Here is an 18,785-nt window from a genome sequence, read left to right on the forward strand (position 1 = left end):
TAAGAAAATAAGGTGAATTTTTGTTTTTCTCGAAAAATATTTAATTATTTATCACAATCTGTTTTGTTTCATTCAAAGTAATCGCACTCGAAGTCCTTATTATATGCGCTTTTTGATATGGCTACGAGCTCTTCCGGCAATGGGATCTTTATCTTCTTAATCGTACCAAAACACGAACTTTTCCCGGGTATTTTAAGTTCTAGGAACAGGTAAAGTTCCTGGAGGGCATTTCCGGTAAAAACGATACGGTAAATTCGTTAATAGCTATTCGACAGTTGTGCATAATAATTTTGCTGAATCTTTCAATGTTTTAATCAATTTTTGACGTCCAGGGCCGAGCATCGTCATTAACAAGTTATAAAAATTTGGTGAAGAGCCTATAACACTTTTAAATTCTATTTTTGCTCAAAACAGACTTTCTAAAAGCTGTAGTTAACATTGTTTTAAAATTAATTAAACTCAAAAATGGAAATTCTTTTTTTTTCAAAGAGACATTACTCAATTACTAACCATTACAAAAAAAATATAAAAATTTTTGAAATTGGAAATTTCATTTTTTTATTTTTCGATTGTTTTTTTTTCTTGAGAAAAAAAACATCATTATATTTAGCACATATTTTATATTTTAAAATGTATATTATAATATGTAGGGGAAAGTGCGCTACCTTCGAACGACTCAAGCTTCTGACAACTAATTTTCTCTATGTGCCTTATGGATTTCACCCATAGCTCTTTTCTGAAAATTTGAGGCATTGTATACTAGCTATTGAAATATAATATTATAATGGACCAAATTCATTTATAACACATTGAAAAAAATTAGTTGTGCGAAGCACAAATCGTCCGAAGGTATATCGCGCTTTCCCCTATTATAGAACAACATATATTATTGCTTTTTTTTTAGAAAAATAAATTGACTTTCCAAAAACTTAAGCAATAAAATTCTTTAACGTATTTCCGAATAGAGTATAAAATATGTTACAAGATGTTAGTTTGTTTTTGAACATATAAAAAGTTAACAAAAAAATCCGAGAATGCCAATAAAAATGTTTAATATTTTTACTGATCGTTGCTACTATTGAAAAAAAAATCACTTTTGATTTAAATTAGATAAAAAATAATATATTTTCATTATATTTCAAAAATAAATAAATAAATAATCGCTGAATCGGAAACTCTTCTGTTCAGAGGATATAGTATTCGATGATACTGATCATAATAAAAATAAATAAATAAAACACGAGCAAGAAAAAGTTTCAGCTTGTTTCCAAGATAAAGAGCTTTCTTTAAAACTTTTGCCAAATATTCTAAGTCTGAAATGAAATGCAAGAGGTCATTTTTACGCCATGTATCTCGGGCCAGGAGTTTTTTGGCATAGAATCATAAGTATATTATTTTATGATGTGTTATCGTCCGTTTGATCAGTAACTGTGCAAGTCGCGTTTTCTTTGTATCTGCATTTGTTACAAACCTTTACATAGAGATTTACTGATATCTCGTACGATTCTACAACTCCTCAGAACATCATAATTGTTTTGAAAAGGTTACCAGAAGCTTTAAAGTTAAATAAATCTTACTGGAAATTTTAAATCAAATATTTTAAAACCGAATCTTCAATTTAGAATTAAGTAATTTAATTAAAAATTCCTAATTTGTGACTGTGTAAAGAAATTTTAAAATTTTTCAAATTTCTGATATTCAATGTGAAAAAAAATTATTTTTTTGGCAAATGGGAATACTTATTTTAAACGAGTCTTTGAACTTATATATATATACAGTGAGTGTCAATAGTTTGTTGCCTAATGGATGTTTGAGAAATCAAGTGAAAAAAAATGATAGAAAAAATACTTTTCCAAATTTTTCTTTTTGCAGATGAGTTCCTTGTAATCCGTAGATATTATATATTGTTTTCAAAAAAAAATAATTAATTTTATTTCATATCAAAAATAATTGTTTTCCAAAAGTTGGTCATTTTTGAAAAATCAAAAGTTTGTTGCCTCATTAAAAAAACTAATTCAAAATGGTGAAAACGTGCAACCAACTTTATGTAAACCGGTTACATTTTGAGCTTATGTCATTTGATAGGCAAATGGCGGATTTGTACATTTTTAAGGCTGTCAATGGTAAATATATAGGTGTAAAAGTGATGATAAATAACAAGAAATAATCATTTTTTTGATAATTCATAATTTAGGTTATAATGGCAAATTACAAAAAGTTGAAAGGCGGGATATTGTCCAGAGATACTGCTGGAAGGAATCGGCGTCGCTTAATTGCCAAATTTTATGGAAATTCATGAAAAGTTATACATAAAATGGTCAAATATTATAGTTATGAGGCACGAGTACATCTGAAAAACGCTACTGGTAGACCCAGGGTTTCGACTCAGATAGTCGATAACCGCATTCTAGGTATCTCTGATAGTAACCCCATGATGTTTGCTTCAAAAATTCAGAGTCGGCTGGTTACAGAAGGCATACAGGCTTCGATGCCAATGTTTTCAATTATTAAATCTTAAGATTTTCAAAAACTTCTAAATGCACTTAAAAATCTACTCGTTTGCATTTATTTTAATCAAAACACATATAAATTTGGTCTATTAGTAAAATTTTTATTGTTACATTGAATATTGTAAAAAGAATACACAAAGATTATACTTGTTATAAAAACGGCTGAGAACTTGTCCGGTTTACAAAAATAAGTTTTCTTTTAATACAGCTAATGCATACATAATCATCCATGCTTTTTGTTTGTGAGACATTCTGTACGAGTACATAAAATGTAATTAAACAACTTTAGAATTATTTATACGCATAATTACGTACATTTTTTCAATTAATTTGTAAATATTGGAATATCTAAAAGATAATAAACATTGAATTTTATTTTCAATACAGCATAAAATTTGTAAAAATCGTATATTACAGTACAATTACAAAAATATTTTTCTTCTTTCTCAACTAATATAACAAAGGTAAGTATGGCATTTGTTTAAGTAAGACACACACGGGAGATAAGAGATTCAAGTGTGAATCACAGTTGAAACTCTATATAGAGCTCCAATGTAAAGGCAATAAATTCCAAATCAATTTAGATGAAAATGTAATTTGTGGTAATTGTTAGAAATAAGACGTCTTCTTAAGTAAAATTTCATGTTATTAAATAATAGTTTCACATTATAGAACAAGGCATGGCACAACAAAGTGGTAAACAAACGGGCACAACAGCTCCTCCAGATTTGCTTTTGCTCTTGGACTTCTCCTCCGATTCGTATTGATATTTTCCAGCACCACGAGCATAACCACCCTGCAAACCAGAAGTATTTATAATTATAACTCTTCAATGATTTCTTTATAAATTAAATTAAGCTCAGGATGTATAAAGTTAGATTGAAATCAGTCGGTGATTAAATATTGTGGATTTTCATTAACATTAGATTGTGGAAAATGCATGTGGGAAAAGTTTGGAAACCCAATTTGAAGTGTTTAATATTAAAAACTTGATGCAGAGTTACTTTGCAATATCAGAGTAGCAGACACCCTAATAATGTTTAAATTTGCATAGTTCTCCTTCAGAAAGAGATGACATTAAGTTTTAATGGATTTCCTATTTATTGTTATTAGTGTTTCCCTCACAAATAGTTAATGTGTCCATTTGCTTAATTGAAATAGAATTTGAAAGGTATACCTGAGCCCTCCAAGCAGCACCAGCCTCTTCCTTTTTCGTGAATAGTTCTCCAGGTGGATAGTATACTGGTGGTCCAGCCACATTCTTCGTTGGAATCTTTTGGTCAGGAGATGCAGTCTCAACCAAAGAATCCTTTGTGAGAGTATAAGGTTTCTCAGCAATTTGACCCTCGTGATAGTGCCTCGGAGGAGGTGACTAAAATTTAATATTCATCATTATTTTTATTGTTGTGCATTTTTATTGTTTTGAATATATAAAGATACATCCACGATAAATCTTTATTTTTTTTACTGTTCGAAGTTAAAGAGAAAGCAGTATATGATTATAATTTGTTTTTCATTACCGTGTTATAAGCTTTAGATTTGAAGTTAACCCTTTAAGGATGATTGGAACACCGGTGTCTCATAAAGAAAATAATTTTTCCTGACTACCTAAAATTATTTTTTCCTTATGTTTGTACGTTTTTGCAAAGTAGAAGGTTGAAGGAATCTAGGATATTTTTTGCCAGTCTCCAGTTATTTGTTATATACTAAATATTTAAGCTTAAAAATGGCGAATTTTTAAATTCTCAAATTCATAATTGATTTTATTTATTTTTATACTTTCAATTTTTTTTTAACAAAACCCTTTTCGGAATAAAAACTACAATACTCAAACATAATATTTTTCTTTAGAGTGAAAATTATCATTCATTGGTATTGCTAGAAAAATTACTTAAATTTTTAGGCTATTTTTGTCCCTATCGCTCATAGAGGAAAAAAATACACCAAATCAGACTCTGTTGGACTTTTCAAGGTTAGATGTAAAACCTTTTACTGATTTTGTTTATCGGTTTCATTTTTATTGCTGATTTTCAGTCCGCAAAAACTTTCTCGTCATTAAAGGGTTAAACCATTTCGCTTGATTGTTGTAATTTCTCAATAAGAAAGATTTTTGCGAAAATTTTTAAATTAAGAGTTATGGACCTAAGAGATTTTAAAAAGTCTTAGGAATATTAGACCGTGGTAAAAATGAAAGGATCAAATTAGATTATATTCCATCCTTTTCAAAAGGATGGATCATATTTGAACCTTTGAAATTTTGTATGCAAATTTATCACGTTAGATTATGTTTTATCACGAACTTATTACAGATACCATATTTCTCTCATCTGAGCGAACATCAAAAATTACATTCACGACATTATCACTGTTTTTGTTGGTTTATTGCGGAGGTAAATAAGTGTCAAAACAGGGACACTTCAAAGGATCCTCGGTGATTCTTTTATGTTTACCTGTGACTCTTTTATCTTTACCAGTGCAGTGTGGAACTGGGTTAGTGTAGAGTAGACGGACATTTCCACTAGAAAGAAGACACTGGGGCAGTAGTAAACAAGGGGCAGTTGTAAAAAAAGATTTTTTAGATAAAATAAATCAAATACATTATATATTAGACTTCAGAGGATATAAGATCTATATGACTTCACAGATGTTATAGCGATCGTCCTTGTCCACTGAATATAAGTCGACATAACTCCAAGTAACTCAGCGAGCACCAAATGCTAACCGATTTCAATTCAGCTGAAAACATGTATTTCAGGTGAATTCTGCTAATCTTAAAACGACACTCGAGAGTCACTGCCATTTCCATATATTCGGCTAGCGATTTTTGTTCCAGAACAGCTGACCGGTCAGCATTTTTTTGCTGATTGACTCAGCAAAAATATGCTGAAAACGCTGCCTTTTCAGCTAATTGTGCTCGCTGAATACTGTAGACATAAAAATCAGTATTTACAACTACCCTTTGTTTATTACTACTCTAGTTTCCCATATACTTATGATAGGAAAATTCACCATTTTGCATTTTTTAATGTTAAAGTTCATGAAGACTTAGGGCCTCGACAGACCTAAGGATGAGCCTAGAGACGGCTTAGCGTAATTATATTCGAAATAATGATTAAAGTACATTTCTATAATTTTCCACAAAGTCGTCTCTCGGCTTAAGTCGTAAGTGTGTCTAGGGCATTACTTCTAAATCGATTTGGTGAAATTGGATTTTTTTTAATCAAAACATCCATGAAAGGAATAGTTGAAAATAATTAGAGAATGAATCTAATTCATTAATAAATCCAAAGCGAAATGATTTTAGTTTCCAGAACAGTGAGATATTTATACTTGCGAAAGTAGAGTGATAAGGATTGGAAGTTGCAATACTTTTATTGATAATTGAACTTAAATTAATCATTAGTTTCATTTGGTTGTCTGTCTTATGCAGAAATCAATATTCCTTATAATTAATCGGAGCTAGATATTTGTATTTATGGCGCATTTTGTTGCGTTTATATGAAAATGCGGTGCCGGTCAAAATCTTGAAAAGCCAAAAACTCGAACAGACTTATACCTGAATGGATCGAAATTCCAAAACTAAAATCCCGAGTGAAGACAATATACCGAGTGAGACAAAATCTTGAAAAGCTAAAATTCCGAAAATACACAATCCCGAAAAGGCAAAGTACCGAAGAGCTAAAATCCTGAAAAGCCAAAATCCCGAAAGCCAAAATTTTGAATGCTAAAATTTCGAATCGTGCAAATCCTGAAAGGGATGAAATTATATGGACGTTAATGTATAGAATGATTTCCCAAAACACAGAAAATTTTCCTTTGCTTTCAGTAAGTACACTGAGAGAAATCCGAAAAAGTTAAAATAACATTCCGGAAATGTTAATTTTACCCTGCAGTATTGATCTGAGATCGGTGTAAATATTACCCCTTTTAAGTGTATTAGGGGTTATAGTTACCCTTTTTCATGTTAATTTGACCCTTAAAAACGTGTAAATTTAGTATTAAAAAATGTTGATATGTTTTTACACCTAAAAAGTGTTAAAGTTCTGAGGAAAAAAGTTAATCGCACCCTCTTTTCTTCTCAGTGTACGGGTGCAATCATGGGACTAGTTATGACACTTTTAAGTATTCGGGATTTTGGTATACTTTCGTGATTTTAACACTTTCGGGATTTTTGTGTTCGGCATTTGGCGTTCGAGATTTTTTAATTTTGCCTTTTTCGGTATTTTAAATTTTGGGATCTTGTACTATTCGGGATTTTCGGGTTTTGGGATATTGATCTATTCGGAATTTCGGCCAATTCTAGATTTTGGCCCATTCGGGATTTTGGCCCATTCAGGATTTTGGCTTTTCGGGATTTTGAACTATGCGAGATTTTGGCAATTCGGTTCTTGCGATTTTGACTGAGACCCAATGGTGTTCAAAATGTTACAAATTTGATTAGGAAAAGGAATATTTTCAGATCTTCCGGAAATTCATAAAGTAAATAAAATACACGTTTTGTCACATTTTGTTCCAGATTTCCATAATGGTTCTCAATCTTAGTTTAAGTGTTTTAGAAATCGGAAAAAATCAAATATTTTAAAATTACACAATGATTTAGTATCTTAACTGCTTGGAATTACTGTATTGTAAATGTTTATTAGTAGAGAGTTTACTCACATCTCCGAATGTAGCAAGCAAATCATCCAACCTCTTTGGTGGATGTGTATTGTTAGGCACACTCTCGATTCCATCTGTGGGGAATGGAGCTGGTCTCACTCCATCATCCACTTCATCTGGAGGCAGTCTGTGTATATTGTTCGTAGTGCTTGTATGAGAGCTGTACTTATAAGAGACCGATGGCGATGGGTTCACAGGAGGATAACCATTCATATCTGGTGGAGGAGCATATCCATCATGAGGAGGTGGATAGCGCTTATTTGTGGTGGTATTAGTCTCTTCACGATAGAAGTACGTTGTCCCAGGTTGACCAGATGGAGGATTAGGTTTCCAACCTGTTGGCGGAGGTTTTACTACGGACCGCGAAGTATCTGTTGTATCGTGTTTGTAGACCACAGTTTTATCTACTGGAGGAATATATCCTGGATCCCTAGTTGGGGAATAAGTACGCGTTTTCGTAGTCTCCAGTGTGTCCTGTTGGTAGTACATCCTTTTCACCGGTGGTGATGGTGAAATAGGGCGGTCATCGTTTCTCGATAGCGTAGAAATATTTTCCGTACGCGTCACCAAGGACTGATTCGTCGAGGGCGATAGTTCGCGCTTACGACGAGTATCGTTGGTCAACCGATTGAAAGATTCATTCTTGTAAATCGTACTGTGACCACCAATCGTCTCTTCCGGTGGAATTTCATAGGTATAGGTTCGCACCGTCGTTGTGACTTTTGTACCCGGTCTTGGAAGGATGTCTGCTTCCACAGGAATATCATGGAGTAGAGTACCACCATCGACTTTACTAATTGTTGATACTGGACTCTTACTCTGATTGTAGCTCTTCGTGATGACTGATTTCGATTCAGATCCCAATTTTTCAGGAACATCTATATGAATGAAAGAAACAGCAATTTAATAATTAGTTTTCTTGTTATTAGTGGAAACAAGAAATATAATTACAAGAATCGTAGGAAACATCAACATGAGATGGTGAGCTCTTTTCGATTTTAGATTCGTAGTTAGAACTATATTCTTGACGGGATGATTTTAACTTGTTGCTGACTGGTGTTTCAAAATGCAATTCTCTCTGAACTGATGGTTTACTGCCGCTTCCAAGATTGCTGGATGAAGTGTATGTGGTTTTAATGATTTTCGTACTGCCAGGAATCCTAAAATTTATCAGAGAAGAGATTGTAACCATTATATTCCATAATTTTTTCATAAATTTGTTTATATTTTTAAGCGTCTAATTTATTTTTAAATTGCAATTTAATTTCAGTTAAAACTTTGATAAAAGTCATCTTTTTTTATTATATTATATTATTTTATTTTATTCTACAAAATAAAAGAAAAGTAGAATTATAATAAAAGAGAAATATCGTAAGTAAATTAATGTCAAACGTATATAATCGTAATAAAATACGCAAGAACGTTTTCAACGACTTCCTGCTTGTGAAGGATTAAAATGATCTTCTTTTTAACATGTAAATTATTCAAAATTTCGATTCATGGCATATGATCACTGAGACAAAAAAGAGGGTGCGATTAACTTTTTTTCCTCGTAACTTTAACACTTTTTAGGTGTAAAAACACATCAACATTTTTTAATGTTAATTTTACACCTTTTTTGGGGTAAAACTAACATGAAAAAGGGTTAATTTAACCCCTAATACACCTAAAAAAGGTAATATTTACACCGATTTCGGATCAATAATGCAGGATAAAATTAACATTTCCGGAATGTTATTTTAACTTTATCGGATTTCTCTCAAGTGATGAAAGAATAAAATTTATTCTTTAATTTTCTTGGTGAAAGTGTTGCACCCGGTTTTTACGTGCTTAGCAGAAACGCGGGGGTATTGAAAAAAGGGGAAAATTTGTAATTAAAATTTGTGAAAGTTTCTGAAAAAAATAAAAAATGACCAATTTTTCAAGTTCTTCCATGTATGATATCAAAACTATCGCATTTTGAGTATTATGACCTGGACATACTTACGACTTAAGCCAAGAGACGGCTTAAAGTAATTGTAATCAAAATAATGATCCGATTACATTTTCATCAGTTTCTGACTAATTCGTCTCTCGGTTGAAGCCGACAAACGGCTTAGTTAGTGGGAAACTGATGAGAATTTAGTCAAATCATTATTTGAATTATAATAACGATAAGCCGTCTCTCGGTTTAAGTCATAAGTGTATCTAATGTATTAGAGCAATCAAATTCAGGTATTGCCAGTCTTTCAAATTTTAGTTGCCGTCTGTTGATTGAATTGTGTCTGTACTGTGTCTTCCGATATCTTTGTGTGATAATCTTAGAATTAGTCCGTAAAAGTCTTACAATTCCCTAACCAATGAAACCTATTGACCCATTGATTCAACCCATTCAGCCACTACTAAGAAAGACACAGAGTCTATCGAAAACTCTATAGAAGAGTTGGTTTTCTGATCTATTGATCTGAAAGCTCCACAGATTGTGTCACCAAGTTCGGATGAAGATTCTCTCCGATTTAATTTAGTTAGGGTGGAATAACCGGCTATCGCCATGTTTAGGAAAAAATTAAATTCATTTAATCATAACTTTTGAATCCTTGTTACAAGATAAGTCAAATTTGACACAAAGTTACTTAGATGTATTGGCTCTAGATACGTGAAAACAATAATCCTAGAACATAACGCTGGACTACTTAAAAAACTGATTTTTATTAATAATGCAAAAATAACCATTTCGTCGCCACTTTTTACCATTTTTCGCCAGTTTTGTAAAATTTGTAACCACTTCTCGCCACCCACTTGAAAAGAATCACACTCGGTTATTTTAGGCAATGCTATGAAAAGAATACATTCACCATTTCTCTTTCCTTGTGATCACTTTATTATTACTCTCTTTAAATGATTTTTCTTCACTTTTATTTGAGAAATCAAATTATGGGGCTCTTGCAGAAAGTAAACAATGCAGATTTGACAACTGAGAATGTACGAAGTGAAGTTAGCGTCGCCTATTGAAAAGATATGGCGACAGGTGGTAAAATCAATTCCAGAATATTACCACTTCTCGCCATGCCTCATTTTTATACAAAAATAATATAAAATGAAATATTAATTGACTAAATAAAATTTTATGTATTCCACAAGTGCAATTAAATATTCAATAGACAAATTATTTACCCAATTAGGTATTTTTGGCCTAATGAAAATTTAACGACACTTAGTACATTTGGTAAGAGATGTTGGATTCGATGCACTTGCTAAAAAAAATTGCTCTAAAAAGTGATCAAAATCGTGAATCCAAAACGAATAATTATTATTTTTCGATTCTATGCGTAGAAGCAGAAACAATACAAAAAAATTGCGACTCATTTATTTCATAAATTGCGAAAAATAGCGATTTCAATGTAAGTGGCGAGAAGTGGGGCACTGGCGAGAACTGGTGATTCCATCCTATGGATTGGAATGATTTTGGTTTAAAAGAATGTTAGTAATAAGTAGACGGAAAATGGGACTTTTTCTAATTTTTGTTTTGTTCTTATACTTTTGAAAATTAATGTCCTTGACATCATTTATAGACAAGAAATAGTTACTCTGCACTTGAACTTTATCGCAAAATTAGGATGATTTTTTTAAAGGACTTTCAGGGAATCCTTTATTATTCTATGGCGGTTTGAAATGTTGATCTCAACGTTTTAAATTTGTAAACCAGTCCAAGTTCGGTTTCTATGTACAACAATTTGCCTAAAATTGTCCTAAATTATTTTGTATATTTAATAAAGACGATAGGGTAAGTGTGCCAAATTTCGGCATAGTTGCATGCAAGTGCCAAAGTCTCAAGTTTGAAATGTAATATCTTTAATAGAAATTGATTTTTTTCCTTCCCTCTACTGAAGGAGTGTTGCTTAGAACCTTGTAGAAAGTTTATGGTCTTTATTTACTTTAAAATCATTCTTAATACATTTTAAAATGAACAAAAATGTAGACATAGCTTTGGTGGCCTATTTCGTCCACCTTCATTCTTAAAGTTCCTTGCCCTTCAGGAATTCTTCCAATGCCTTTTTCACGTCATCTCGTTTGTCGAAGTTACATTTTTTGTTATTCTTTTGCATTGTATAATCTCTAGAGTATGTAAAAACTAAAAATTCATGGAAATTCGAGGAACGATAAAGGTGGCCGGAATTGCAAAATGGCCGGAATTTGGCACACTTACCCTATCAGTTTTCGAAACATCGTAGAAGGATAAACCACGAATCAAATTTCTTATTTATCCGCCAGTAACACCAGTTAAAAATTTAAACTTAAATTAAACCCAAAGGCAAAGTGCACAACACTTACAAAGAATCAGTTGTATCTTTAGTGCTCCTATCAAGTTTGTCCACTGCTAATTCCCTTTCGTGCTTTAGGTCATCCAGCAAAGTATCCAGCTGATGGATATTCGCTTGAGCACTGTATGAAGGAGTGCTGGACGATGTTTTGTACTCATACTTAGCTGTTTTGTACACTTTTTCAGATTTCTAAAAAAATAATTCCATTTTAGTAAAATCAAGACTAACCTGATTGAAAGAATTGTATTTTTCATACTTGACCACTGGGACTGACTGATCTTTCCCTGACTATTGTAGAAGAGTTCTGTGGAGATAAGTACTGAACCTCCCTGCTTGATGTCATATTGGTGTTGGCGCTTTGTCCCAGAGAACTTCCAGGACGTGAAACTGATTGCTGAAGATCTTCTAGAAGATAGTCTGTAAAATATTCAAAGTGTCAACGGTTTTATAATTATTCAGCTGTCCGCAGTCTTACCTAAATTGCTATCAAATTCTGCGTTTGCTGGCGACAGGGGCCTTGATGGATGGAGCACCCGGACCACATTCGATGAATATTCTTGTCGCTGTTCTCTCGTTGTCATCTTTAATTATAGAATACGTGAATAATGAAAATATGACCTTATTGTTGAAATGTGGTTATATTTTCAGCAACACTATCATCCATATCCATAATTTGTCGTAAAATTATTTTCATTCACAAAAGTCTCTTTTGTTCCATGATATAAAACGTGTTTTTATTTATTAGCATTTGACACCTACAGTGTGATATTTGGTGAGCATATAGCAATTTTTCTTTTTATGGTAAACGTGGGCCGCCTAAATGCCCTTGTCGCACGGCAATGAAAATTCTTCGAAAATTGCTCGGTCTTCAGCACCAAAATGGACTGAGCATTTTTTCTCTTTTACTCTGGCTATTTCTGTGATAAATTTTGCATGTGGTTTTAATTTTGTCTTAAAACTTTGTGGAGAGATTTTTTTATGAGGAAAGATGGCATTTTAGAGAAGATTGGATCAACAAATAGAGGTGGTTAGTTATTGAATAAATTCTAGTTATTGATGTTTTAAACAGTGAATTTCTCTACAATGAGATCATCGTCTCATCCCACGCACTGAGATCATTTACTTAAGTAAAACGAATATTGTTTCTGCTGACTGAGTGCAATTGCATCACGCGGATGGGAGACCTTCGGATGAATTCGTTTGATGGAATTCCCAATGAAAGAAAACGCGACATATATCTTCTTGTGAACCCGAGTGAACTTATCAAGGATTATGTATATAGCTTGATTTCAGGGGCTGATAATTAATGAATAGCTTGGTGTTCTTTCATTTCGACAAAAATAATTTGGTTTAAATGTTAATCCTGAGATCAGTCCCTACAACTGTTGAAAAAAACTGTTGAATTGTATTGAAATATTTTTTTTAATAGCAGAATTACTAATAAAATCTCATGAATATTAAAATCAAACACTATTAAACTTATACTTTAGAAATGAAACAAAATTCAAAGGGCTATGTTATATAGTAGAAAGCTTTTTATAATTCCAATGCATCGTGTTACCTTTTAAGTAACCATATAAATTTCTATGATTTCAAAGAATTTCGGATTAATCCTGTAAAATCTATTAATTTCATAACTTATGCAATTGACAATTCGATTTTCTAACGCTTATCTAGAAATACCGCTTATGAGTAATCCTAGAGCTAGTTCTTCCCTTTTTAAGGTATATTAAAAAATCATTAACATTTTAATTAATTTTTTATCAATTCGGGTAAAAATTAGGTCTTCCGTGCAATTCATGACAATTTAACGGGTGAAAGATATTTAAGGACGAAATGTTCAACTGGACTGTCTCTAAAAGCTCTCTAAAACATACCCAAAAATGAACGGAATCGCCTAGGTCAATTTTGAAGTAATTCAAAAAACCATGTTTTTGTAGAGGCTGGAAGAGATGGGAAGTAATTTGGGTAAGTTAGTTCGCCAGAGAATGTGTTCGGAGGTCACCGGATTCCGGAAGTCACTATCTCTTATCATTTGGAAACAAAGATGGTGAAAAGTTGCAATAAAATTGGATTGTGGAAACTGTTGTAAATATGTTGGAGAGCGAATAAAATAAAAAAAAAATTCCAGCAGTTAAAATTGGTGAACCACTCATTTTGAGAAATCAAAATATTTGACACAAAAGAATACCTATCAGTTTTTAATATGGTTATGTAAAAAATGTAAATACAAGTAATTTGTTTTAGAAATTAGCAGCAGGATTACTTTTTATTTATATAGGAGAGTTAAATATTTAAGATTTTGTTGGAATTAGCTTACCTGTATGGAGCTGATTTAACAAACTTGAAAATTTTACTTTTAAAATGTGAAATATTTAAGCAGACATAAAATAGAAAAAATTTATATTTAAAAATTATCTTTCTTAAATGCAGATGTATCCACTCAGCTCTTCGACATCTGGATGATTGAATTACAGGCGTTTACACTTTTTCAATCTGGTTAAACGTTTTTATATTTTGGACTGTGTGAATTTATTGTTTGTCTTCACCGAGAAAAATTTTGATGGTATTGTTTTACAAAACGTGTCTTTATATTCTACTGCCTCAAAAGATATTAGAAAATACCATCCCCAGAACAACAAAATTTACTTAGAGGCGAGGTATGTTTACGTTTCATTTTTATATCAAAATTTTATATTAATTTTATTAAAAAAATTGATAAAATGAAAATCACACTTAAATTCATACTGATGGAACTGCATGCTTAGTAAACAAAATTGCATCAATAGTTGAAGAGAGTTTGGCAGGTATCAGCTGAATATCGAAGTACCGAATAAATATAAGAGAGGCCTGTGTGATTTATTCCAAGTATATTAATGTTTGAAAATTAGTTTATAAATGCCACATAAAAATCGAAGCATAATACATAAGTTCATAATACATATATTTTTTCCTTTCTAATTTAATTACACAGTAAAAAAAACACTAGTGTGTAATTTTTCACACCACTATTATAGTGTAAAATTTGGAAAAAATGTTTAATTTAAAATTGTTTAATTTAAAGTTGTTGAATTTCAAGTTGTTGAATTTAAAAATTGTTGAATTTTTGTGTGTAAACTCAAAATTGTTGAATTTTTATTTCATTTAGTTTATTTTAGTTTTTTTGCCTTTTTGGACATTTGTAATGTTTTTCCTGTACTTGGGATCCACCCTAATGCGAGATAATTACATCTGATGCTTGGATCTTCACGATATACTTATTATGCATATAATTAATGTTCTATATGACGTTTGCCCAATAAAAAGCATCTCGACTGAAGTATATGTCTTAAATGGAAATTCAACAATTTTTACACAACTTTTGTTTCAAAATTCAACAACTTTTGAATGAAAATTCAACAACTTTTGTTTAAAAATTCAACAACTTTGGTTGAAATATACAAGGCTTCACACTATAATAGTGTAACTATAATAGTCAAACTATAGTGTTAATTTTTGATCATGTGACAAAAAATACCATAAAGTTGTGTATTTTTTTAGACTATAATAATGTGAAAAACTGTAATCATAATAGTGGTAATTTTTAGAATTTTTCAACATTTTTAATTTAAAAAAATATTGTTGAAGATCTTTTATGACTATAATAGTGAGAAATTTTATACAGATCGTAATTAAATAATTAATTTATCCGATTTCACACTATTAGAGTGTTAAAATTTTACACATTTTCAAATTAAACAACGTTGTTGAAAGTTTTTCAACTATAATAGTGGTAATTTTCAATCATGTGACAATAAATTACCAAATTATTGTGCATTTTTTATGCACAATAATTAAAATTAAACAACTAAAATGGTCAATTTTGCACTATTACAGTAGTAAAATTTTACACATTTTTTTTTTACTGTGTGCAGAGTTATTTCTTTAATACCTGTAGGGGAAACAGGGACAGTAATCAACATGGGGTAGTTGTAAACATTGTGATTTTTAAATTAGATATTAGACTTTAGAGATGAGACTTATATGAATTCATAAACACTATAGGGATCCTTGTTCACTGAAGAGACGGGAGACATAACTCCAAAGTGTTTAAATAAAAATTAGTCCTTTGTCGCTATTACTCTTCCCCTATTTTACAAATTTAAAATTCAATTTGAATTTTCGAATATCAACAATAATTTCGGTTAGGAGAAACTAAATAACAGATCTGAACATTATTGGCGGGATGATTCTGTCTCTCTTATATTTCATTACTGATAAACCCCTGTCATTTTTTCATCTACAGAAAAGCATGAAATATGAAGGTAAAAATCCTCTTTATTGAATTTGTCTTTACCCCACTAGTTTGAGATTGTTTAAGATAGACGAAGATCAAAAAAAAATAAAACGTTTTTCCGAATGATGACTAATTAAACCGGGACACGAAATATATAACAGAACCAACCATGACAGATTGTAAACATTGTTACGTAAAGATCAAACGAAAAGGTGTTTCAAATGCTGTAAAATCCAATCAAAATTATTTTTCACAGAGAATATTTTCACAATATTGTCTCTGTGTGGCAAAAAGAGCTTTTATCCGGCGCTACGGATGAATTTCTCGGGAAATTGTGCATGTGAAAATAATCTGCAAAAATAGAGGCAAGACAATTTTTGTAGGTTATGTATTTAATTAGGCTGATCATGTGTGTGTTTGGTGCTTTTATCCATTTAGATATATATACACATACAGGAGAGGTGCTGAAGATATATACCGATCATAAAGTTAAAAATAAGCCTGAAACACAAATTCAGATGAGAATTTTTCGGCAGCCGCCTTTCAGAATGTCTGGGTGAGAATTTGTTGTTGTACGAAATATAAGAGAGTAAATATTGCGAGATGCTGACCAAGGTTGACTACTGATTCGGGTACGTTCGAATTCGTGTGTAAAAGACTCAACTTGATCATATATGGGAGTGCAGGTTTGAAATTTCCTCTCCAATACACATTCACCATATGCGCAATAAAACGTCTCTAGAATACATAATCTCTCCACAAATTCTTATATCCACAAGACAGTGCTATTCATCTCATGAAAAGCCATCCGAATTTACTCAATTCATATCAAATACATCTACAAGAATGGCTAGAATCAACAAAAAATCCAAATGGAAATTCCAGATGATGAAAATGCCCACCTTTTATGTAAGATAAATAAATAGTCTAGGGGAAAATAGTAATCAGTAGTTCTTCACTCCTATAAACAAAACACTCCAAATCTTTCACACAAACTACTGGGCGCGGCTATTATTTATAAAAATAAATTAAATAATAAATGGATTATACAATTTCACTGGGGTCTTACACTTGACTCTCAAACTGTCTTACACTGTGACTTGATCGCAACTAATTTTAAAACTTAATTCGCCTGCGCTGAAGACTGCAATCGTGAGATTTTTCTCTACCCACGGACGACAATTCGCCTCTAATCGAGACCAACACGATGGAGGGCGATTTCCTACCGATTATATCGATCTCACTTGCCTTACTACTTCTCAGAATTTAGTATGATGTCTCCCGTGCATAATGACATGCTAATGCCGCATAGTTGGGTAGCATTTTTTGGTGAACAAGAATCAAATGCTAGCAGAGCATGACCAAATTAAGCCAAAGACCGCCAATTGGTGAGTGTGTTTAGTTAATGAGCACTTGATGATCGTGAATAAGCATCTCTAAATGGCATAAGTTCATACGGTCATTTTACATGGGATGTGCGGTTCGAGATTACTGGAAGGCATATTAAAAAAAATCTGTCTCCTTGTTTACATAGTTAAAATGAAAACAATTTGAAAATCATACAGGTGTGAGCCTATAAAGAACTATTTGGTCGTTTACGAAAATCTTTACGATAGTCAGTTTTAGCTTAAGGAAAATATGTTTTTTTTTTAATGGTAATCCGGTTTGTGAGCCAACATGAATTCTAAGCAGTATGTCTGCTATTAAAAGGATTTTTTAATTTAACAACGTAAGGAGCATGGTAATGGTCACAGGGTCAACTTATGGGGGGATCCCCTGAATTTCTTAAGTCTCTATCTTTAATCGTTTGGGCTCTAGGCATGGTAACAGGTAGACAGATAGACGTCCAGATAGACAAACAGCGTGACATCATTTTGCTCAGAAATCGTCTGAAACGGGAAGATATTGAGAAAAGTGGTCTCCACAGGTGGAAAGTGAAAATTTTCAGGGGTGAAAAAATCGAGGGATTATACCTACAGTGGTGGTCAAAATAACAGGACCACTTTGTAAAGCTTATTTTTGTTTCAATTTTTGTATCTGTTCTCAACTTCTTGCCATAACTTTGATGTAGAAATCTTCAAATTATTAACATCGTAGAATAAAAGTTGTTTTGTCCGCTAGAGGTCTCTATATTACGCAGAATACATAAATACTGAAATTCAATTCAGACTATAAAATAGGAAAATTGTCATTTTTAGTTTCTAAATATAGCTTTAGTTCCACTTATTCGATTAATAGGTAACATTCATTTATTTAAATGAAAGTGGTCCTAGTCCTATAACGTTGTTGAAACAGAATTTTCACTATTGACATATTCTGTGAAAAATAGAGACCTCTTGCGGCCAAAACAATATGTATTCGACTTAAGGTAATTATTTGAACATTTCTACATCAAAATTATTTGAACAAATTGGAATAAAAAAATACAAAAGAAAAAATAATGGTTTTTGCAGGGGGGTGGTCCTATTATTTTGGCCAACACTGTATATGCTGCTCTCTGTGGAGTTTGAGTTGTAAAAAATTATTTACTCATCTTCTGTGTTTCAAATTGATATAAAAAAGAGATTATAACGCAGGTCGACTGATAAGTTTGTGGAGAGGATATGGAAAGAACAATACATAATTCCAGTATGTTAAAGCAGAGAATAATTCCATTCCCTAGCAATAAGTGTTCTTCTGCAATTATTGCAAAATGAGCTTTTATATGTGAGATTTCTGCTTTATTCGACAAAAATACTTTCGAATGCTGAATTTATTCACATTTTTATAAGCAATAGAAGTCGCTAAAAGTCAAATTAGGCAAATACAGCGGCTGATCAAACAAATCGTACCTCAAATATTCGAAATTTAAATTAGCATTAGAACAAAATTTTTGCAAATTCTTAATGATTGCGGCGTCACTTTCCTCAGCATAGGTTTTGCAAAATATTTCATATTATTCATTAAATCAAGATACACTTTTTTTCAATTATTTTGGTGTTAATTCTTTTTTTTTTGGATGCATTGTGTGGTCATTTTCATAGCTTGCAGATCATCTTG

The 18,785-nt window shown here is 31.8% G+C and overlaps 1 protein-coding gene across 1 annotated transcript; it reads right to left on the reverse strand.

The window, feature by feature from the left end:
• Positions 1-2,590: 2,590 nt before the first annotated feature.
• LOC129807328 (mucin-5AC) lies at positions 2,591-16,952 on the reverse strand. The gene is made up of 8 exons (XM_055856526.1): positions 16,649-16,952; positions 11,946-12,051; positions 11,727-11,887; positions 11,481-11,659; positions 8,121-8,329; positions 7,170-8,047; positions 3,688-3,882; positions 2,591-3,306 (listed from the first exon to the last, which is right to left on the reverse strand). The coding sequence occupies exons 2-8, from the start codon at positions 12,049-12,051 to the stop codon at positions 3,172-3,174; spliced, it is 1,863 nt and encodes a 620-aa protein (XP_055712501.1). The 5' UTR covers positions 16,649-16,952; the 3' UTR covers positions 2,591-3,171.
• Positions 16,953-18,785: the final 1,833 nt, after the last annotated feature.

The sequence above is a fragment of the Phlebotomus papatasi genome, chromosome 1 (genome assembly GCF_024763615.1).
Source record: "Phlebotomus papatasi isolate M1 chromosome 1, Ppap_2.1, whole genome shotgun sequence".
In the NCBI taxonomy this organism is placed as follows: Eukaryota; Metazoa; Arthropoda; class Insecta; order Diptera; family Psychodidae; genus Phlebotomus; species Phlebotomus papatasi.